The sequence below is a fragment of the Spermophilus citellus genome, assembly GCF_964194105.1.
Source record: "Spermophilus citellus genome assembly, chromosome: 10".
Taxonomy (NCBI): domain Eukaryota; kingdom Metazoa; phylum Chordata; class Mammalia; order Rodentia; family Sciuridae; genus Spermophilus; species Spermophilus citellus.
The window spans coordinates 58462618-58487675 of record NC_138197.1 but is presented as its reverse complement, the minus strand read 5'-3'; the positions used below and the strand labels follow the sequence as shown (position 1 = coordinate 58487675).

At 34.4% G+C, this 25058-nt stretch overlaps 1 protein-coding gene across 1 annotated transcript in view; it reads left to right on the top strand.

Annotated features, from left to right (window-relative positions):
• SYT10 (synaptotagmin 10) overlaps positions 1-18260 on the top strand; it is a 53182-nt gene extending 34922 nt beyond the window's left edge. Inside the window, exons 4-7 of the mRNA XM_081309373.1 lie at positions 9890-10010; positions 12957-13128; positions 15868-15997; positions 18106-18260. Of these exons, the coding sequence (XP_081165499.1) occupies positions 9890-10010; positions 12957-13128; positions 15868-15997; positions 18106-18177 (495 nt within the window). The 3' untranslated portion in view covers positions 18178-18260. The remainder of the gene's footprint in view (positions 1-9889; positions 10011-12956; positions 13129-15867; positions 15998-18105) is intronic.
• The last annotated feature ends 6798 nt before the right edge of the window (positions 18261-25058 follow it).

Here is a 25058-nt window from a genome sequence, read left to right as displayed (position 1 = left end):
CCTTGAATTTCATGGGAAAGATTGCAGGTAAATTGGCTATAAAACAGCCCAATGCTTCTGTTAGTTTTTATTAGCAGTTTAAACAGAGGTTTTCTGTAATAGTAATTACAGAGTTCTGTTTCACAAAACAAATATTCAAAGTTAATGCAAATATGAAATTTAAATTTGTACCACTAGTGTTAAACTCAATTCAACATGGATGCCACATTTTTTAGACAAACAGAATTATTGCATTAACTTCCCTGCCTCTACCTATAGTTATAGGAAGGTAGTCACAGGGATAATGGGGAAGCTACATGGCAATTATAATCTTCACAAGTAAAATGATGTAGAAATTAAATCTGGAAATTTAATTAAATAAAATTAAATCTGGAAATTTAATGTAGGTGCAATGAATTTAAGGAAAATAATCATCTTGCTTTTTTAAACAATCTCAAATATTATCACCAAAATATGTTTGTAGCCATTCCTTAAGCAACTACATTGGCTACCCATTTCTGAATGATACCCTTTCACAATGAGTCAGAGTCATAGAGAGAAAATTCCAGGTAAGCTCATCTAGCTCCTTATAGGCCATGGAAGGAGTTTCAGGATTTACTTACTCTAAGTAACATATAAGACCATTGTTGGGTTTTGTTCAGAGAGGAGCCATAGTCTCATTTAGTCTCATCAGTAAGATCTCGGACTACTACTATGTGGAGAATAAACTTTGAGAGGCATATATGGAAGCATATAAATCAATTTGAGATAGATACTAGAATAATGAAACCAAGTTTATTCAGTCCAGGTGTCCAGTAACAGCAATACTTAAGGGATTCCTTTAGTTAGGAATGGCTTTGTAAATTATTTAAATAATTTTACAAAGATGCTTGGAGAGCTGTATATGGTTTATTGAATGATTTACTATGCCCCTATCTATAAATGATGATTAAAATTTAAGTGAGTCTCTAATTCCTTTCACCAAGAAGCTATGAAATCTCTCAACCCGTATATGCTGAAAGAGTTCTTACTAAATGTGTATCTTTTTATTTTCCAAATAACTATTGTCCCAGTATCTGTGGTGGGCTATTCCCTCTTTGCTTCATTACACAGGTAGTGAGACCAAATTTGCTAAATCAAGGAAAAGTTGTTTCAAGGTCCCAGTTCTACCTCTCTAACCTGAATGCTTCATGGCTGCTGGTAGCCAACGTCCATGTCTGTGTTGGGTAAGAGCTAAACAATCTTGGCAGAGTTATTTCCCACTTGGATGAGAAACTGAAAATGAGTTTCCACTGAGCAGAAACATGGGCAGTCTTAAATAGCATCCCTGGCAACTATAGTTCTGCGTTGTTATCATTAATCATGCAATACCCAGTAGGCTTTGTGACTACCCCACCCTGAACACTGCCAACTTCTCTGCCCTGCTTTTGCCCTGACTTAGGCTAAAGACTTCATTTGAATTTGTGCCACAGCCAAGCAAAATGCTTAAGTTTATGCACTTATTTCCCCATAGTAACTATTTTACTATGTTTCCTGTAAAATATTGTCAACCATAAATATGCATGATATTTATATTTATGTAAAATTTTTAAAGTTATAAAAGGAAAAAATCTAAAGATTACATATTTCATACAAAATGCATTCCTTCCTTCATGCAGAAGTCAAGGAGGTCCTGCTAAGGAATACCTGGTGAGCATTTTCTCTAATTTACAGAGGAAATAGCAAAAAGGATTCAATAATGCAAATATGTAAAAATCTAACCAGGTTTTATAGAATAGGCCTCCTTTTCCCATATTTCCCCACATTAATTGAATATAATAAAACCTAGTTTAATTAAAATCACTTGGAGAAAGAGGAAAGGCAGGGAGGAAATGCTTTTGAAAATTGTGGTTGTTTGAAAGAAAAGGGGGACAGTGGGATAGAGACTGGAGAAGGGTGATAATGTTAATTACACTTCCTAATTGACAGCTTCCTCCTCCTTCTCATTTGCCATCTAGTGTCACTAGACTACTTGTGCTGGCTAGTTAAGGGGGAATGGCCAGATGTACAAAGAAAAAAAAAAGCAATTTGCAGACATTAGGGATATATTTGATTCACTATAGAATTACAGCCAACATAATCCCAAACAACACACTCTCTAGAAAGAGCAATAAAGAAGTAAGAATCAATAAGACTAGTAGATTTAGCATTCTCTAACTGTAGCTCCACAAACCATACATGTATCTTTAAATGGTTCAAAATTGCTGGTAATTTATTATATTCTCCAGGCCTTGGTATGAGGACTTGGCTGCAATGGCTACAGGGGTTTTACTCACAAAAACAACATTTGTAAGGAATATCTTTGCTTACATGGTCTCTGGCTACTGAGTAGTGTTCACCCCTTCAAGCAGTAGATTCCTTTCCTGTAACTGCAGTCATGACCTGGCTTAATACTTTTATGATTTATTAACTCATTTATTGGTTCAGTAAGCTCTTTTTTTCAATTTTTAAATTTGTTTTAATTAGTTATACATGACAGTAGAATGCATTTATGCACTTTGATATATCATGTATAGATGGGATATAATTTTCTCAGTAAGCTCTTTATTAAGCACTAATCTTTTGCTAATCATTTACCCCAGAAAAATTATAAATGAATAAAAAAAGACATTTTATTTCATCATCTATTATGTATAATGCTAGAGAACTAGACCTGTAACATACATTGTTTTTGGATATTATCCCTTTTAAATCTGACTATGATTCCTTCAGGTGATTTTTGTTAACAATGAAAATGGAACTCATCCTGACTACAGAGAAAATCAGAGATGATATGGTTAAGTGTTCTTCTGAGAAGGGGACATTTAGAATAAGGACACTGTTTCCATTCAGAGTATAATCTGGTATTGCCAGAGCCAGTGCTTCCTGTTAGACTTTGTGATCATCATCAGACACTTCACCTCACCTAGAAGCCTGTATGGATACTGCTATCTCTGCTTTTAATTTCCTTCATCTTTCCTGGTTCTTCAAGGGTGAGGTTATTTGTCCATCACCTCTGAGGCCTAGATCCTCATGAGAAAAATCAAATACTTTTCATCACTATTCCTGTAATTAGACCCATGTAAAAAGCACTTTCAACACTGGATCAAAAACCACAAACAAAAACAGATATAATTTAAAATTATATAGACCTGTTTTCACTCCAGCTTGTCCCCTAATTAATTGTCTTATGTTCTGAGAGGTTAAGCAATTTGTTCAGAATTACCACAAGACCTGTGAGGAGATAAAGTGTGGGGTCATCAGTGTTCCCACATGACTAGAATGCTTGACACTTTGATGCTCTCTATAAACACGAGCTTGCTAATGAGCGATTGTTTATAGATTGAAAAGACATTTGAAAACAGCTGGCATGCAAAATTTGGAGATTGTGAAAGTGTAATAAGAAATTTATAAGATGAAGGTTAAAAAATTGAGGACTTAATTGTTAGGGGCCACACATGTCATACCAAGGAATTGGGATTTTATATTTTAAGACCTGTGCATCCAACATATACATATCAGTGAATCCCACTGAGATTTTTACCTGAGCCCAGAACAATATAAATGACATTGCACATTCATTAACCTGGTGGCCTTTCTTCATGAATCCTCAACTAGACTAACCCTGACATTCACTGCCTTGAGGATTAGTTCTTCCTCATCTAATGCATTTTCTGGATATTGAAATGACAGTGGTTTTTGTGACTGTTTGTTCTTCACCTTGAAATGAAGCTCTCAGCACCAGTTAATTTTCTGTTGTGTTGTCTATGAGTCTCTGTAGCCCTACAGCAAACACACCTGAAAGGGCCTGTTCAGACAATCTTGGACATGCTGGAAATAATTTACTTAGTCCTCATTTTTTACCAGCCCTTATTACAGTAACAAAATATCAGAACTAGAATTGAAATAAATCTCACTGAACAACCTCATCTTAAACCAAAAATACTGAAGTCAAGTGAGGTTAAACAGATGACTCAACATTAAATTCTATGATTTTCTAAGGTGAATGAGATGTGTGGGTAAGTGAGAAATAAAGCATTTATGCTAGTTTTAGTCTGGTATGAATCTATATTTTGCTCTAGCTTCATTTTATGAGCAGGTGGATGAAAGAATAGTAATGATGAAGAAGCTCATCTGATCTAGTAACATCTCACTTTTAGCAGTGTCAAGAAAACCATACGGTTTTCTTACCCTCAAGGAAATGCAGAAGGCAGGCTGCATTTAGGGTGCTAAGTGGATGTGATGACTGTGGTCACCATAGCAACCAATTGTTTAAAGTTTTTTTCAACAAGTCTTCATGATTCTTACTTCTCAATATATCCCTGAATTCAACCTTTCCTTGGCCAACACCTCCTTCAATTTATTAGACTCTCTCCTGTCTTTTTTCATCCTGATGTAACCTTCTCAAGATAAATAAATTATTTTAAATATTATTTTTATTATCCTCATTATTATTTTTGAATGTCTATTTATACCAGGCTCTTTACTTACTTAATACCTACCTCTCAAGATAATGTTATTATCCTCATTTTACTTGCAATTTAACTTAAATTCAGGGAGGTCAGGAACTAGTACATAGAAGATCAATGACTTTAGCTCCATCATTTTCTTACCTAGGAACCTGTGCTTTTTCCACTCTGCCAAGCTCCCACTCCTTCATGTTACCTGTTGCCTACAGAATCCATGAAACATGTCACCAACTTCACAGTTTTCAAGATACTGCCCATTCTTATTTTCTGAATATTTTTCACAGGATTCTCATGCAACATTATTCCTCTTACCCTCTGTGAAATCCCATCTTTCATTCTTTAATTCACAATGCAATTATTATCTCCCTCCAGGAAAGCTTCCCTTGGTTATTGCCAAGACTTTAATTGGCTTCCTCTCCATCCCTTCAGTTTCTACAGCTTGACTTTACTATTAGTTCTGTTAGTCCTGAAATAGGATGGGCAGTGCAGACATTTGCATACCAATTTACATTTTCAGTGATATTTAGTTATATTTTGGAGAAAGAGTACATAGGAGAGCTGGGGGTATAGCTCAGTTGATAGAGTGCTTGCCTTGCATGCACAAGACCCTGGGTTCAATCCCCAGCACCACATACACACACACACACACACACACACACACACACACACACAAATAGTCCATGGGAAAAACATATCCCTGACTGACTGTGAGGTTGACTAAAGTCAATCATCAGAAAATAACCTTTATCTACTCAGCTCCATGTTGGTAGAGCTGGGATGAAGAAACCAAGTGTGTATGCAGCCCAGCCCAGCCTCCGCTTAGCCTTTCTCCAGAAGCCCCTCGCCAAGCATGCACTCAGAAGATTGTCATTGTAAATGATCAACCAAATAAGTGCCCATAAGGATGGGTTACAGATCTTCTTACCTGAAAGAAATTTTATGGAACTATATCCATTTAAATAGCAGGTTAGATGCAAGAGTTTTTCAAAGGCTAACCTGGTAAACTCCTGATTATATAATATTGAAGAAAATAAGATGATCATATTTCATTGCAAAACCACTGCCACCACATTCACGTACATTAATATGTATTCCATGCATCATAATCTCTCACCAAAGACATTTTACTAATGAATGATTTAAAGTAATATCAGCACAATTAAAAAAAAACTTCAAATAATGGTATAATGGGCACACCCCACATTTTTGCAAAAAAAAAAAAAAAAAAAAAAAAAAAAAACAACTTTGGCATAAAATCTGCCACAAATGCCCAGTGTGGTGGCACATGCCTGTAATCCCAGTGGCTTGGGAGGCTGAGACAGGATGATCATGAGTTCAAAGCCAGCCTAAGCAACAGTGAGGTGCTAAGTAACTCAGTGAGACCCTGTCTCTAAATAAAAAATACAAAATAGATCTGGGGATGTGGCTGAGTCGCTGAGTGCCTCTAAATTCAATCCCTGGTACCCACCCACCCCTCAAAAATATCTTCCACAATTATGTAATGAAATACAGGTATACATAAATAAAATCTTTAGAAACTCAAAGCCTTTATCATTTTAAGCTGAAATTTCTACTTCAAACATTTTTTAAAATGTGGATAAAAATAACTCGGAAAATAGTGTACTCTTCTCTACCTATTTAACATACAGGATATATTGTCTTAACTTAATGACTCAAAGCCATCATTTTAGTATTAATTTCTGTTCTAGTTTGTAATAAAATGTTGAGTTTAAGTTTACTAAGGTTTTATTAGCATCAGTTCCTCTTAATACAAGATAATTCCAGATAATTATTTTTATTTATATATATATTTTATTTATACCTATTTATTTTATTTGTGTGTTTATATATAAGTATTTGTAAATAGCTATTATTTATTGTTTCTATTAATTTCTTCCTCTCCATATTTCATGCCTGAGTGTTGACTGTATACTTATGGCTGCAGATTAATATAGCAAGTAAACATTCTTTTTTAGAATTTTGTCTAAAATAACAATAAATGGATGATTAAAAAATTATGTAGTCTCCTTACATTAAAAAACTCTTAGTGTATAATTTTCTAATATTTATGATGTATGTTCAGAGGCCTTTTGCCTTATTTCTGGGTTCTTTATTGGGCAGCAAGGAGTTCAGATTGCTGTGACTAAATGTAGGTTTAGAAACCACAGTTTTGGGGACCAACTGAGAAGAGGCAACAAGCAAAGCTCCCTGCTCCCTATAGCTGGACTGTCAATTCAGGGACTGCACAGAGGTATGTCCTGAGAATGTGTGCACCCTGCAGTTGGGAGCACAACAGCCACAGTCTCAAATTCTGACTTACATCTGTTACAGGATCATTTTTTAAGATCATATAGCCCTTAACTTTATTAATTTCATTCTCTCACAATTATCTCATTTTTTAAAAGTTTAAGAATATTGGTATTTACCTTAGAGTGTATTCTGCCCTTTTCAGTACATAGGCAATTGTTCATTCACATTCATGCTTCCTGAAGAAAAATTTAGTCTAATGAAGAATTAAATTTGTGTGCAGTTATTATGCATGCATACCATGTATCAGTTTTTACCATCCAGTTCATTCCAGTTTTCTGAAAACTCTTTTGAGTACATAGAGTTTGAATATTTAAGTGAATTCTTACTGCTGCATTAGGTATAAGGGCAATTCAGAGCCCTTTTAGATGCCCTTTAATCACGGCTTCTGCTTTCTGTTTATTGGTGTTAGTTAATTTTTCTATCAGTATCTGTTAATAACAGATGGTCAATATTGTGTTGCACTTGAATGTATAGAAAAGATCTTTGAGAATTGGAACATGGTAAAAATTCTTTGTTCTAGCCAATGAGCATGCAATATGTCTAAAGAAGTATAAAAATTACTTTCCTAGATTTTTTAATGTGTAAAACTGTCAGATATGTGACTGTTATATGTCAATCCCTTTAGATGACTCTCTTTGTATACTTTTTCCCCTGTTTTTGTGTGTTGCATTTCCTCTTGTATTTCAAGCATTTCATATCAGTGATCATGACTCTTTTTTCTTAGCTTCTCTCTCATCACCTACACCATGATTATTGGTAGAACTTGGTATCATGCTCTGCCTCCACAGAGGCATTCCTTAATTTGATCAGATAGCAACAAATATTCCTGTGCTTTTTGATAGTAATAAAGGAGAAATGCCCAATGAGGGAAGAGGGTCACCTGTCAGGCAGGAAGCTTCAACCCTTAGACTGAGCCTAAGGAGAAGAAACATTAGATAAAATGGGATTCTGAATAATTAGCTCTCTTCCTTCTCAACAGAGACCTTCCAGGCAGAATAATACTTTGTTCATCTTGATATCCACAGCAGCTGCCACTGTACTTGACAAATAATGCTCAATTATTTTCAGGTGGCAAAAAGAATGAGCCTCCTTAATAGGAGGCTATGCTCCTCCTGTTCCCCCAAACCTTCTTCTGTGGGACCTTGTTCACTATCTTTGATCTGTAGCAATCCAGAGGAGTCCCAGGTAGATATTTGTGTCTCTATTTTAAAATACTTATTTTTACTAATTTTCTTGAAAGATAATAAATGCTTCCACTTTTTTTTTTCCATGTACCAGTACCTGCTGAGCACCTGTTATATGCTAGCAATACAGAAGAACAAAACAATATCCAGGGATACCATATGCCAGTCGCTGTGTGAAATGCCTGTGTGTTATTTACATTATCTCACTGAATGCTTAAAAACCCTGTGATGTGGGTGCTAGCCTCAATTTGAAAGTAGCATTTCAGAGATTCAAAGCTTTATTAAATTCCTTAGGATCTCATAGTTAAGAAAGAAAATTGGGATCAAACCCAAATTTTAACTACAGATGAAGTTGTGCTCTTAATTACTAGGCTCTATTTCTAGACCACAAATAAAGAAACCAAAAGTATGTAAGTTAGAACCTGAGCTGTAAGAGTAAGTCTGACAAATGTTAGACCTACCTCAGAGTGTCTTACCAACAGAGATTTGAATGAATCCTGTACATAACTCTTCACAAGGAATCTGCAATTGTTCACCATCCACATTCATTTTCTTTTGACCACCATCAATACAGTAAAGACAGCACAACAATCTGCATCAGACTACTATGGACAATTCTGCCTTATTTTCCAACTAATTAATTTCTTTGTTCCTTCAACGAATGGGTACTGAGAACTAGCTCTGCCTTTGAGTAAGGTGTAGAAAATAAGACAGCCAGGAATCCTGCTGTCCTGGATGCTATGTATAGAAGTCAGGGAAGCAAAAAAATGAACTTTAAAGATGATTCCAGTCAGTGATAACATTATGAAAACATGTGAAGGACCTGAGAGTGGGGTGGGAATGGGATGGCAAGGGATGCTGCCTTAGAATGGATAAAAGGGGATGCCTCACAGAAGAGGGGCTGTTGGAGCCTGGTGAAAAGTCATCCAGATAAATACACAAGGGAAACAAAGGATTTGTCAAAGAAACAAGAAAATTCAAATGCACAAAAGCAGTAAGAAACTTCATTCAGTTGAGTAACAGAAAAAAGTTTGTGTCTGTACCAGAGCTGGTGGGGGCAGAGGGAGCCAAGAAAGGAAGATGTAGAGAAAGGTAGTGTCCAGATGACATGGGTCTTTTGTGTTAGACCTTGTAGGGTATTGTCCAAACAGTCAGAGATAAGAGTGGCAGGGATGCTCTTAACAAAGTGAAGCAGGAGTTTCCCAGGCACAGCAGGACTCGGTCACCCCACTATGTGTCAGTAAGGAGTCTGAATTTTATTCTGGTACAGTAATGAGCTCTTGATAGTCTGAAGCAGAAGAGTGGACATAATTTGAGTTGCATTTCATATACTATCACTTTGACTACTGTGTGAAGATGAACCTCTGTAATGGAAGATCAATCTCAGATGCTAGTAAAGTAATCCTAGCAAGAGGCGATAGTGGTTTTAATGGTTGTGATACAGCTGAAAAGAAAGTCACTGATTTATGACATAGTTTGTAAATAACATAGACAAGACCCACCCATGGGTTGGACGTAGGATTGAGGGAAAGAGCAGATTAACAGTGACTAATGGATTTTTGGCTCCAGCTTCCACGTAAATTGTGATGACACTTGTTGACTATGGAAAGACCAATAGAGGGTCCAGTTTGGGAATCTGAGGGGGAATGGACAGAATCAGCAGTCTGGTTTTAACTGTGTTAAGTTTGAGATTCTTGTTTTAAGTGCAAGTGGAAATATCACTTTTTTTCTTACTCCATTCAGAACTGCTTTCTTACAATGTTAATCTATATATCTCAATAAAACGTATTTAAAACAACAGTCCAATATTCAATTAGACCCATAGCCCTACATAATGGGTTAAAGCAATTTTCAATTGTCATTTTCCATTTCATTTTGTTTTCCTTATTTGGTGTTTGAAGTTGCTAACATTGCTGATTGCCTTCCTAGGAAAGCATAGACCTGGGTGAAATCATGTTTTCCCTTTGTTATTTGCCCACCGCTGGTCGTATGACATTAACCGTGATCAAGTGCAGAAATCTGAAGGCAATGGATATCACCGGCTCATCAGGTATGTACACAGTTGACCAGAGGCCAAAGCACATTCCCAAATTAAATTTGCCATGTATCTAAAATTATATATGGCTATTGAATTATTTATAATGGGGTACAATGAAAGTATAAAATTACAAATTAAAATATTCTAAAACACCTCTTTTATATACAGTATCATTATGAACTTTTAGAAGTTATTTTCAAGTAGAATGACTTTGAACTTGAGTTCTTGTTTTCATTTCTTTCCCTACTGATTTTATCCCATCTCAAAAATTCATAACTTTTAATCTACTTCCCCAGTTTCAACTAGAATACCATATGCAGACATATTTGATTGAACTTATTGCCCTCACCTGCTCTTCAGAGAAACAACCACATTCCAAGACCATCATTTGTATTTGCATTCTTGCAACTTTTCCAATCAAAAATTTGGGCATCTGTAGGGACTGCAAGAAACAATAAGATAAATTAATGCTGTCTGAATTTTGTAAAGAAGTTCTTGAAAAAAATTCTCTTGTGCTGACTTTAATAAACAGGCAAAGCCACATAATGCACTTTTATCCTTCACTTAATTCACTGAAGCTCTCAGGGGATAATTTCTAACATAATATGTGAAAATCGGCACAGATTTGTGAAAGAAAAACAATAAAGGATGAATGGGGATGTCAGTAAACATTTGATGAATTAAATAGAAATAAGAAATCAGTGGGGGCTGGGGATGTGGCTCAAGCGTTGGCGCGCTCGCCTGGCACGCGTGCGACCCGGGTTCGATCCTCAGCACCACATACCAACAAAGATGTTGTGTCCGCCGAGAACTAAAAAATAAATATTAAAAATTCTCTCTCTCTCACTCTCTCTCTCCTCTCTCACTCTCTCTTAAAAAAAAAGAAATCATAGTGGAAATATAACAAAGGATGATATTAGAGAGGAGGTTCTATAACTTTGTAGTTCTTCAGAACAAAAACAAGCTAAATTCACATTACACAAAGTATAACATAACTCCAAGTTCTTGTGTGGGAAAAGCTCCAGGATCTACAAGGCACAAAAATAAATATGGAATTATGCTCACTTATGTGCAAGGATGGAGAATTTAGAACATAAATTCATACTGCCAATATTTGCATAAAAATAAGGGACTGGTACATCAACAACAATGGGTGAAAAGGGATGGGGACAGATGGGATTGTGATATTGCATGTCTCTCGCTAACATCTTGATTTTTGAACATGAATTATCTATTCATTTTCTTTTTAATTTGCAAAACATAGCATGTAGATAAAGGCAGAATAGAAAATATATTCTACATTTATTTTGGGGAAAAATTCTTGGGTCAATAAATGTAGAAGAACTTAAGATAAACAGTGTACTCTGCAAATTATTGTTTACTCTTTTTACCATGTATCAAAAGAGATCAAATTTTGAGACAAGCAAACAACATTAAAGTTGTAATTAAGTGCAAGATTACTTTTTTATTTATATGAAGCTTTTCTTTGGAGGAGCCTATACTTGGAGAGCAACTCCTCATTAATCCTCACAACAGGCTTGTGAATCAACTATGGAGCCAGTAAATTATCCTTGTCAGAAGAGAAGAAATGCAGGCAAAGGCACAGTGGGGATAAAACTATGCAAAGGATAAACTATGCCTCTTTCCCATTGTTCATAGGCCTGAGGGCTCATCCTGTATCACAGAAGCAAATTTCTTTCTTGGAACATGCTTCCTATTATTTGAGAAAAAATCAAAATAAATGGGAAACAGACATTAACACTGCCCTGTTACCTTGTCATTACATACATTATTGCCAGCAGCAAAATAACTTTTTTGTTCCTTGAGGAAAATGCTTTTGAGATATTTCAATATATTTTTCTAGATTTTAAAAAGCACATCCTGCTCAGTAAATTAATATTTCCAACATCATTTTGTCTTATTCTAAGGAAATAATATTTATTCCTCTAGAGATAGAGAAATAGAGATGATGGAACTATCACTGCACAGTAGCAAAAAAGAGAGAGCGAGCAGCTGTGATTGTTTTACCTGTCCAGCATGCTCACCCTAACACCAGTACTGCTCTCAAAGCCATGAGGCTTCTTAGAAATGCTGTAAAATGTGTAATTTTCTATAATCACATAACGTTTTTTTTTTTAAAAAAACTTAAGATGGTAAGGGTAAGAGAATAGGGATGAAGTTATCTGTGGAAAAACTAGTTCACAATTTTTTGTTCCATTAGGCCCATAACAATATAGTAACCTAAAATTTTCTCTTTCAAATAAATGCCACATAAACAATGTCCTATCAGAGCCTTCCTGTGACCACCTTAGAATAAATAGTGCTTTTTATTATATACCATGATGTAGCTACTAAATCTCCTTAGTGATCATTTCTTCAATCCAAATTCATCAAGTAACACCACTATGATTAAAATGACTCTTCTAATTTTACTACCTTAACTAGCCATTGATCAAAATTCTAAGTATAATTTAGTTTTTCCTTTCTAATTTCTACTTATTGTAATTTCATATACTTGTCCAGATACAGTGCTGCTAATCTTTCACAGGTCTTAGTTTTTTTTTTATTCTAAATCATTCTGAGGTAAAGAAATCTAAATACCCTTATTCTTATTTGTTTGGTTTACATCCTATAAATCACTTCTAAAAACATGTGCCCTAAAAGAGCAATAGTCAAAAGACACATTAGAATTCTGAACTAGCTCTTGATAAACTACTGTGTTTTCTCTCCTGTATTAAAAATAATGAGGTCAAATTAGTTCTTTTTAGTTTATTCATTATAAATTGCTTACCTTTAAAATAAGAAATCTTAGATAATCTATTGAATCTATTCAATCTATTTGAACTTTAAACTAGGAAAAGGCTTGACAAACCACTTATTTAGTAAAAAGGAATTATAGTTCTATTTATATTTGATATGAATACTTTCATTTTATTAAAATTACCTTCCTACTCCTAGATCCATATGTCAAAGTATCACTGATGTGTGAGGGTCGAAGACTGAAAAAGAGAAAAACAACTACAAAGAAAAACACTCTAAACCCTGTGTACAATGAGGCTATTATTTTTGACATCCCTCCGGAGAACGTGGACCAGGTCAGCCTCTCCATTGCAGTCATGGATTATGATAGGTACGTGAACCCTCCACTCAATACAGGATAGCCACAACCAGTGAAATACTGGTCTAATTCAGTTTTTCAGGTTATTTTCTGCTACAACAGTGTTAATTTAAGTTTGAAAAGGTATAATTATTCATTTGAAATTCCTTGTTTCTTACGTTATAGTTGTGGGGGGTTTTCCCCTGTAAAGAACTCATCCTTAAAGTTCACCTAAGGCTAGAGAGAGAACGGGTCTAGATATAGTATGTATGGAACACTTTATAGACAGCACTACTTCAAAGTCGTTCTACAGTAATAACAGAGTCCACTCAATAGCTTGTATTACTAATGGGGCTAGAATGTGAGTATCATGATGCTCAGTGGAGCTGGATCTCAACTAGCTGTGTGAAAAGGTTCATTACGTCATCCCAGTGGGATTTAGTTTGCCCATTTGTGGAACTTCGGCATGAACCATGAACCATGGAAAGTGAATACTGGTCATTGGGAAACAGGTTCCATATGTTCACATCTATCTTAAAACATTACTTCATTGACTGCTCCCCCAGCTCACACACATAGAGTCATCTCTTTCACAAAATAAACTGTATCAGGACAGTTTTGAAGGTTCTTCCTGCTGCAGCTCCAGCCTTCGCCCTTCCACTCTTCCCTTAGTCTGAGATGGCCCTCATAGAGTGTACCTTGTTCCAACCACGCTTCATAGCCCAGCTCATGTTAGCACCCTGGAAGTCTTTCTCAACCGACAAAACTTCTTCCTCTGAACTCTCGTTCCACTAAAGGCTCATTCTCTCATTTGACCCTTCCTGCATACATCTTTGGGTTGTTTTGCTTTTTATAAGATTTTTGGAAAGGAATGCTGTACAATTTAAACTACAAAACTTTCAGCATGTAAATACATTTATTTATAAGCCTTGATACATTTATTTTTAAGGATGACACAGTGGTACAGAACATATACAAACACACAAAAAGAATGTCCTTTTTATAGTATTATGAAAATGATGGTAAACAGGACCCTAAAAATACCTCAAATATAAGTAGGTAAATTAATGTGCCATCCTCTGGTTCAGAGCTACAAAAAAAAAGGCACTAAAATAGTATTATTTATACCACCTATTTGAATCTGTATCAAAGGAAAAAAACTGTGCTAACTTAGAAATTAAAACTAGTTCAAATTTCAAATTCTAAAATGTAAATGTTTTCCTCAGCAGCCCATTTTGTTTTATCAATTACCTCCATTGACTTCTCACAGCAATGAGTGCAAGTAGATACACTTGAACGTTTGTAACCCACAACTTTAAGTAAATGATCCTTATAATATATAAACAGGAAAATAAAAAATTATTTCTGATATATACTTGTTTGGGAAACTTCCTATTAAGGGAGATCAACATGAAGCAAATCATACTAAATATACAGATCTACATTAGTAACAGGCAGAGAATAATGCAATATTCTAAAGCACCTGAAAAGTCTCTTCAGAGATATATGTAAAAATAACCCTATGGAATACCTTTTAAATCACATTCTGTTCTCAAGAAGAAACTTACCACATGTATTCTTGAATCAAATGCCCAGATTCAGCTCCTGCCTCCGCCTCCTACAAAGTGTGTAAGCTCACACCAGCTCCCAACCTTCTGGACATTTAGTTTATCTATAAAATAGAATAATAATTTTATCTGTAAAAATATAATAAAAAATGTTATTTGTAGTAATGGGGTGGGAATTATGTGGGTCAGCACATTTAAATTACTTAGAACACTGTCTGGTACATAATAAACTTTCAAAAATGTTAAATATTATTATTTTTTATTTGTTCCTGTGAAAGCAGGGCATGAATAAAAAATAGGAATGTCATCTATCATGCCCTCTGTTGTGCAATAACAATCAAATGCAATGGAACTGAACACAACCCTGCTCTGTTTATTTGTAGTACAAGCAATAATATACACTGATATATCATTCAGAATCAATTAAATATGGTCTTTTATGCAAGAAAATGAATACCATACCTATGGTGTAAAACCTAAATGTCATTATAAAGACAGTAAGCCTTGTAAAAAGAACAGGGTTTGATTTACATCACTAAAACTTAATAGGACTGCTTCTGAAAAAGCAATGTTTCACACATGTACGGAACTAGTAGCATTGCCATTCACACTATTGTTATTATTGTGAAATGTGCTCAAATTGAAGAGCTTAAAATGATTTGTGAGTGCTTCTTATCCAAATTCATTTTCTTAAATGTGCATATCATTTAGTTAATTGTTTAGTAAATTTTTGTTTACTTAAAATTTTTCACTTGATTAGAAGTGGTATATAGTAGTCCCCATTATCTGTGAGGAATATTTTACAGGATGTTCCACAGATTGCTGAAACCAATGGTAATACTAAACCTGATAATACTATATATACTGTGTTTTCCTATACATACACACAGATGATTGTTTAATTTATAAATTAGGTACAGTATAAGCGAATAAGAGCAACTAATGATAAAATAGAGCAATTATAACAATGTACTATTTTAGAAGTTATTATTTTTTTTCTGGAATTTTCCATCTAGTATTTTCAGACCACAGTTGTCCATGGGTAACTAAAATGACAGAAAGTGAAACTGCAAATAAGGGGACTACTATAATTTGCAAAATGACAGCATCTAGTTACTGTTATGTTTATAATTCATTTAAGATGTGTGAGATTCCATTATCTTTGAAAGTTAGAAATGAAAGTATAATATTCCACAAATCATAGGGTGGGACACAACGAGGTCATAGGAGTGTGTAGAACAGGACTGGACGCTGAGGGTCTTGGGAGAGACCACTGGAATGAAATGCTGGCTTATCACCGAAAACCAATAACACACTGGCACCCCTTGCTGGAGGTAAGCTTGCGATCACCTGACTTCTGCTCTTATCTTTTCAGTTTAAATATTATTTATTTGCTAACCCATATCTGACATTTTAATATATTCACCTTTTAAAAAGATTCCTCTTGCTTTTCTCCCACAGTCTCTAACATTTAAGTATTCAAAATTCTGTGTGCCATGTGGGATCACAGAAACCACTAGACTTTCTGGGCTTCATAATTGATACGCCCATAAGCACTGCAAGTCTGTCATTTGCTCACAGCCTGAAAATTCACATCAGTGAGCAGTGGAGCAATCTAGTATGTTTATTACTGAGTGGACACTGTATTTTGGTAAACAGAGCTACCTTTCCCAAAGTCCCCTTCCATTTAAGAATCCTTAAATAGAGGTAATGTCATCTGTGTAAGGGTCAGGGACATCTCCCCCAGCTCTCATCAGGAAGACCTCACAGATTTTAAAAATATCAAGGCACAAACTTTAATGGGTGATTATTTATTGTGGAACCTAGGATAAGTGACTTGAACCTCTGAGTTTTTTCTATGGTTCTTTAATGGTAATCAACTCAGCGAAAGTAAATACTGAATACAAAGTGCTAGCAGAGTATGGTACAGTGTTAACTCCTATGAGAACTGCTGTTAATACTTACATTAATCCGTTTTTGTTGGGATTTCTAGCCATGAAATAGTTTTCAGTCTACTTGATACAGTGAATGTTGCTAGGGGGAATGACTTTCTTTCTTGTGAGCCTCCTGAAGAGTTACAAAGTAAATCATTTATAGGATTGAGAGGTAATGCAAGTTCAAAAAGGATGTCTAGTAGGTGAAGGATTTCTGCATTCAATTAAAAAATCATCATAATAGCCACATAGTATATGAATGATATATCTGCCATCTCCCCATGGATAAGATTCTGTTTCTTGTTTTCACACTAGACACTGGGTAAGAGAACAAGAGAGGTTGTACACTGTTATTGATTAAATATATCAATGGGACCAGGTTCTAATCTCAGTTTAGTCATAAAAATGTGACCTTGGCTGTGTTACATAAAACACTATAGGGTAAATTACATAAACACTGCATGCTCAGACGATAGAGGAGAACTGTCATCACAGATATGTTATATATATATATATATATATATATATATATATATATATATATATATATATATATATATACACATATATATATAAATGTTTTGAGTCTTTACCTAACTTTATAATTTAATGTAAATCATAAAAGACAAATGCACAGAGAGAACCCCAATCACATGCAATTTTCCAACTGGAGGGTTTCAGAAGTAGAGACAGATGCATTCTCTGAAAAGCTTGTCTTAGGTTGTATTTCCTTTCAGTGGTAGGTACTGTCTGAAGTCTATTCTGATTATTGTAGAATTACTGTCCATTCCCTGCTTCTAATCTTGCTTTTTTTTAAAAGTTTGAACAGTGAACATCAGTTCTAAGAATCTAGAAAGGAGAGCACTCACCTGCCTAGTGCAGTGCTTCTCCTCTCTGACTGCCCCCATAAAAATCACCTCCTGCCTTAGAGCAAGTGGAACACACGCTTTTGTGTCTAGAACTTCTTATTGCTCTTATGCAGCAATTACTGTCACTATAGTAAATCATTATTTTATAAAAAGAACTAAAAGCTTGTCACAAAACGTGAAATTATTCTGCACTCATAAATAGTTGCTGTTCAGTGCTGCTTCAGGTCCCATCTAAATGGCATGCTCTGTGTACATCTCTGAAATGTTTGTTTCCCCTCATTCTACCTAAAAAGATGAGTTCTGAAGGATAGGAGAGCTCCTACAGCTTCTCTTCAGAGGCTTGCATGTCATGGGTAAACATTTCCTATTGAAAGGAAGCATCAGCCAGGTACAGTGGATTGGGAGGCTGAGGCAGTAGGACAGCAAGTTCAAATCTAGTCTCAGCAAAATCAAGGGTCTAAGCAACTGAGTGAAAGACCCTGTCTCTAAATAAAATACAAAAAACAAAGGGCTGGGGATATGGCTCGTGGTCGAGTGCCCCTGAGTTCAATCCCCAGTACCCTCCTCCCCAAAAAGAGAAGCACCAATTACCCATTGTATTTTTTCTGCATGAGGTCAAATAAAATTACTGTTTTTCAGCTACCTGGCCAGGCAACCAGTTTTGATAGTCAAGGATCCTGCTCTTCTCCCAAACCACCTTCCACACCGTAATGCCTCCAAAATAAGACCCTTATGATAAGGACCTAAGATCATGTGCTTATTGGATCAGAAAAAAAAAGTGGAAGGTTTGATTGATTTCCTCATTTAAGATATATCCATGTTAATGAGCAAACTTGATGTGTACTTTTTTTCATTTACTTCTTTTCTGTTTTATAACTTTGAACATCTTAATACGTTTTACTTGAAAACAAATAGTCCTTAGTTAAATAAGGCATTTTATCCTTCATGTTATATGCCTATTAGCACAAAGAGTGTTTTGATATGTTGTAATCTTTGCATAAGCAAAGAAATGCGTTTTTAAAAATGAATCCTCATGTATCAAAAATTAAACATAGTTCATACTGCTGTTGTATAAAGTAGTACATGTCTCATAAATGTGGTTTTGATTTTGTTCAACTGTGTTCCTTTCATGTGTACATGATTCCATATAACTTTTAAATGGACATTTTTAAACTTAATGTACCCAGCATTAAGTTCTTGCACATTCAAAATAGTATTACTTATTAGAAAATAGTTTTTTCTTTCATTCTCAGCAAATTACTTGTTGAAGTTTGGTTCTGCCAAACTGAAAACTTTGTAGCTCAAGCTTGTTCTTTAAAACATACAGATAAAGCTGTAAATTTAAAGAATCATTTTGAATATAAACTCAAGAAATGATATTTAGTACTGGAAAGTGTGAGCCTTTTTGGCTACCATTTTATAATGTCATACTGTCACATTAGTTCAAAGATCTGTTGCACTGTTGAATTGATACTTTTAAAATTCTAATAATCTTAATCTCAACTGTAGCATTGGTATTCCTAAGTGAATAGAATCAGTTCATTTTTCAAGCATTTGTAAGATTTCAAGTACTGTGACATGTATTTCTTGTGTGTGACATGAAGCTATTATGTATATCCAGTATTTCTGATAGATCACACTAATAGACACCAAAGGTTCAACAAAACTGTCTGTGCTCATTGTCATTTAGATTATATGCAGTAACAGTGACTCTTAAACCCAGAAGCTCATCATCAGAATTGGGTATTTTCTTAAACAAAGCATGACTTATTTCTCAGCAAACATAGAAAAATACCATAGAGTGTATCTTCAACATGTAGTAAAACAAAAAATTTATTCTAAAGGCCCAGACCTCCAGTCCTTTTATGAAAGGCATTACCTTCACAAAGATTAAGGACAGGCCACTAGATGAAAAAACTATGCAAATACTTTTACAGGACAGAAATTTCCTTTTCATCAGGTCAACTTTTTTGTTTTTGTCTCATTTCCAGGCCCCACTTAGAAGGTATTGAATTATCCCAACCTTACTTTTGAGATGTGGTGCACTACACATGGGGCATATTTCAAGTTTATCCAAAATAGAGGTTAAAAATAAAAGCAAGAAAAATTATGCTTGCAATACAAAAACAAATTCATCAGGATGAGAAAATTTATTTTCATAAAATACCTTATATAAATATTAAAAAAACATAAAATTTTACAAGCCTTGAAATTTTGTTTGTTGGCTTCTCATAAATTGGAATTATGGTCAATTAAGCTGTATATATTTTTCAAATTCACATTATAAAGAAAAATACAGTCTGCCTAAAATTTTTCAAAACTTCCTATGTCATCCTAACAAATAAAAAAAGTTCCTACTTAATATTTTTTCATTGAAGAAAATAGAAAAATCTATTTCAAAATACTTGGCTACCTTATCAGGCCTAAAAGAACCACTTATAGTCAGAATGACTGAAGAATGACATCTAAATTTTGGAACTCTTTTACTGAGAAATAGAAATTATCCAATGGAGGATGTACTTTTAATAAACTGACATTTTTGTAGACAATTATTTTGTTAGAAGATATAGTTATAGCCTATAGTATATTAGCAGTCATATTTCCTTTGTGAGTGTGATATGTATTTTCACCCAAAAACATACTTTAAGGACTTCTTCTTAATTCTTGAAAGCTTGTACTTTTCTTTGTTCCCTAAGGAGAAAAAGCCAATGCTTATGATGAAATAAATTTGAACTATCAGCTAATCAGGAGACTTTAATATGAGGGTTATAGATTAAAATAAGTTTTTAAAGAAATTTTTTTTAAAAAAATTAAAACCTTTTTTCCTAGGGATTAGAATAAACTCATAATGCCAGAGTACTTTGTTAACCCTATGGAAGACACTGAGGGAAAGAAATTCACAACTCTGCTTTCATGTCATATGTAAGGGATGCTCACCCACAAATTGATAGAGAAAAAGGAGAGTTAGGGTTCTGAAAATGTAATCGTACCACATTTAGGACAACAAACCCTGTCCTCCATATCCATACACACCTAACTTATCTTCTTTCAGCTTGTGATTTAAGAATGAAATACTTTTAGTTTCAGTATTTGAAATAAAGTTTGATGTTAGAAATATCCTCCACTAATTTGTGCAGGATAAACTTTACTGTTAGTACTGACACATTATGAAGTTGTACTTTATATACATATCAACTACCTAATTTCAGGGACTTATTCAGGGATTTACCAAAATATGAGTCTAGGAAAAAAGTCAAGTATTGACGCATTAGCATAACATGCCAATGTCCTTTTTAGTTATTTGGGTTTTGTTTTTGTTTTTACCTGATTCATCAACAACCAATCAGGGGAAAGAGTAGAATGAATAAGAAAAAAAAATATCAAAGTTTGTAAAGTATGTTTTTTCCCCATAAAACTGAAGAGTTGATTCCTTTTTCTCACTAGTTTTCTAATAATATTTTGCTTGGCAGTTTTAATTTTCTAAACCAGGCCATCCCTGTGTCTGGACTTTATTTTATGTGTACTAATGCATCACAGTTCAGCAACATTAGGGCTAGTGCCAGGGTGGAATGGGGATGCAGAGCCAAGCACTCACCTTCTTGTGCAGTCTTGAGGAGTGTGTGCACGTTCTAGTTACTGCAGGGAGATCACAACTGATCAATACTGACTCAGGTTTTATATTACAGCAAATATATTTGGACCTATTTGGTTGTGATATTTAATTGACATTTACAGCTATGTTTATTCTCCTATAATGTTTATTATTTTTAAACTTTGCAGCTCAATAAAGAGCTACCAATCTCTTATAGTTTTCATTTGATGATTAATTACTTAAAAAATGAAACAATCGGACTTGCAGCCCTGTTCCAATTTTCACTATCCATTAAAAAAGGTAACTTATTTCAGAAAGAGTGCCCAAAAGAATCAAAGACAAAGGGACACATCTCAATACTGAACACATAGCAATTTCTTTACCTTTTCCAAAAGGCTGCTTGCTATTATTTAAGAATGTGCATTTTCATGGAATGGAGTTGGTTAGTTTTGTTGTTTGTTTTTGTTTCTTTGCCACATAAGTTGCAACTATACCCAGGTAACTCAATTACCCGGTAATTTAAAAAGAAAAATGGGGTTGATAAGAATTAAAGAAAGTCATTCAATCTCTTAAACTAAATTTGAAGAAAACATGGAGATCTGTTTCTTTTTCATCTTGTTCTTCTAGCAGCTCCCTTTGCTCTGTGATACTCTAATTGATATTGACCTTTATAATCTGTAGGCTAAAATGTACTGCTGTCAAGGAGAAATGAGTCAAAAGACCTGAAAGTATATAATAAAGTAGGCATCTACATAATTAAATGAGAGGTAAGCAAAGATCTTTAAGCCTATGGAAATAAAGATATTAATATATATAAAACACTCCTTTGTATTTTAACTTTAGTGGACAGAAAAAAATTCCATGACACAGCATTTATAAGTTATTCAGTGACATGGCTCAGGATAGGATTCATCTGAACCTGCTGTAAGGATCTATTATTTAAAAGAAAATGATGAGTTTATGTTTTTCATAGGAAACAGGGATAACTGAAAAAAAAAATGCTGTTTCCAATATGTTATTCAGTGTTACCCTTTTAGGTAAGAATTTTCTCTCATAAGACACTTCTGTATTTATTCAGTATTCTGTTGATTAAAATAAATTGTAATTGAATAAAAGATGTATTGATCATTAATTACTTATCATCTGTCATTAATAGTAAACCAAAAAGATGTGTATTTGAACAGTGGCATTTAACATTTGGCTAAAGTATATTCTCTTCAAAGTAAATGCTCATTTTTACCATGTTCATTATGAAACAAGAAACCAAAATTTGATTTGGTAGCCTGACAACATCAGGCTACAGAGACTCAGAGTAAGACTGCACTAAATTAAGGGCTGAGGTGGGACTTAATGATTTATTTAATTCAATCACTTTGAATAGTAGAAACAGTGATTGAAAAATAAATAGATGTTTAAGAAAGAAAAAAGAGGTTTCTCATGCCTGAGATGATTTGAATATACTCCTGCCAGGAATAATTGATTAAATCAATTCTGTTCTTACCTATACTAACACCAGAAAGGGTTTGTTATTTATAGATACATTTTATTTGGAAATATTTTAATCTCAAACCCAAAATAATTTCTTCTATAAACTCACCTAGACCATAAGAACCCTCCTCAAAAATTTGAACTATGCCTGACCTTATTATCAGAGTGTAAAAATAGGTCATTTCTTCTGAAATTTTGCTGAGTTGCACCCACTGTGCACAGAGTTTATTTACTGTACAAGATGGTGAGTTTTACTCAATTTCTTGTGTTTTTGTTCCCTCAAAAACAAACTATTGAATATTAGTGTATATCATTTTGAATCCAAAATTGTCCTGTAAGCCTCAAGATTGGAAGGTTAAAACATTAGGTAACTTTGTCACCTTTCTAAATTGTTTTGTATTCACCCCATCTGAATAACATTATAGAGACTGTTATTTGGCTATGATTTTGCTTTAACATAAAGTTGTGGACTCCAAAATAACTATGATCTCTAACATCATGTACAAACTGTTCAAATAATCATTCTCTATTGCAGACTGCATATTTTATCTTAGTTATATTCATGTAGATCATCTTAATGGGTTTATTATAATTTCTATTGTTTTCTTTTAAAATATTCTTTAAGCTTTCCATTTAAAGAACACAGTAGTCTCCAGTGTGAAGAGCTTCACAAACTCTATTACTGAATAAATAAAAAGCAGGTAGAACAACTCTAATATATAAAATATTTTCATTTATACCTTGTTTGATAAACAAAAAGTCCAACACCCAAGTTGGTATCATTGGCATAAGCTTATTATCAATGTCTCCAACTAAGAGCAGTGATTGACTTTATCTGCAAATACAGAGAAATTACAGACTGCAATTAAGTGAAACCATAATTTCAGAATGAAGAATAAAGAAGTCAAAATAGAAAGGAACTGCCTCATGTTGTACTTGGGATGACTCCACTCATCCCTCTTCCCCCAAAATGGATATTTATCAATTATTCTATACTGGCAGGAATTACTACAATTCATTTCACACATCAAATAATTTAGATCCAACATATCTGATCTTTCTTTATATTCTTCAGTCATTGTTCATAAGTGACTTTTTAACTGAAGTTTGTGGTTTAATACTTAGCCATTGTTCAAATCAGTATCTTTGACTTCCGTAGTATAGAACAAAAATTTTAAAATCTTTTGAAATTCATGTTTCTGGCTTTTGTACCTGGTAACCAGCCGTTTGTGAAACTTGACAGCATAAAATTGTATAACTTAGAACAAATGTTTTTGCAACCACCTTTAAAAGATGTTACACACTGCAGTATTTTTACAATGTCTTCTTTGGAATGTGTGAATATATTTGTCAGGTTCAGATGAATTACATAACAATGAAACCTCAAAGCTGTTATGAAGTATAGTTTGTGATTTTTTGTAACAGAAAATGGAAAAGCACTTGAAATATAATTTTATTGTTTCATATGTATTTTGAAAAAGAAATAAAGTGATTACAAATTATTTTTGTCTGTCTTTGAAGAAAACAATTTTTCCAGATTTAATTTTGGGACCTCTGTTAAGTCTTCCTTTAATGAAAATTATTTTTGGTACACATTAATAGTGCAGTCATTCATTTTTCAATCAATCAATAACTCAAGGACTGATGATAGTTCACAGCCCCGCTATAATACACACTATTGAGGAGCATAAAGGTGTGACATCATAAGGGCCATGGCTGATACTCCTGTAATGAAAGAAAGTGAAGAAGAAAAAAAGCATGGCAAACTTTTTAAATCAAAGTTTTACAGAGCAGACTTATTTAATCAAAGTTTTTACACTGTTAGAGCACTTGCCTGGCACTTGGGGATGGGATAGGGTGCTCTGGATTGGATCCTAAATATCACAAAAGAAAGAAAAATTCACATAATGAGAGCCTTTAGATATATAGACCCAAAGACCCAGAAAAAAAAAATGTATATTTTAATTTAATGAAGAATGGACAGGAGTGTAGAAATGTGATTGGACACAAAGGGAAATGGTAATTGGCTGAGAGGGGAAAACCTAGCAAGGCCCTCCTGTTCAGATTCTGTGTGGCATTTCTTCCTCCCAGGTATAGGGAAGGACCACTTCCAGAATGAGGGTTTCATGATCCACTATCCAACAAGATAGGTCAGAGAATTTCTCTATGGCCATCTCTAACAAAGAAAGCCTGGGGAAGACAACAGGGACATTTTGGGTTCTGTGGCTGGCTACCGAGGAGAGGAGCTCTAGTGTCTATGGACTGCCCTCCAGAAAGGACAGCAGGAGAAAGGGCTGGAACAGACTGCTCTGGGGCCCTTTCCGTGTCCTTCAAAGTACTCAGCATGACAAAATGCCATTCTTTGCATATCATGTTCTAAGACTCAAACTCATTTTATAACAAAATTATAAACTTAAGTTCCTTGATTATTTCCATTAAGAAGAAATAAGTCAAGCATCAAAAGAGGTAAATATTATTTTCACACATTAGCTTAATCTTTACCGGCAAAAGA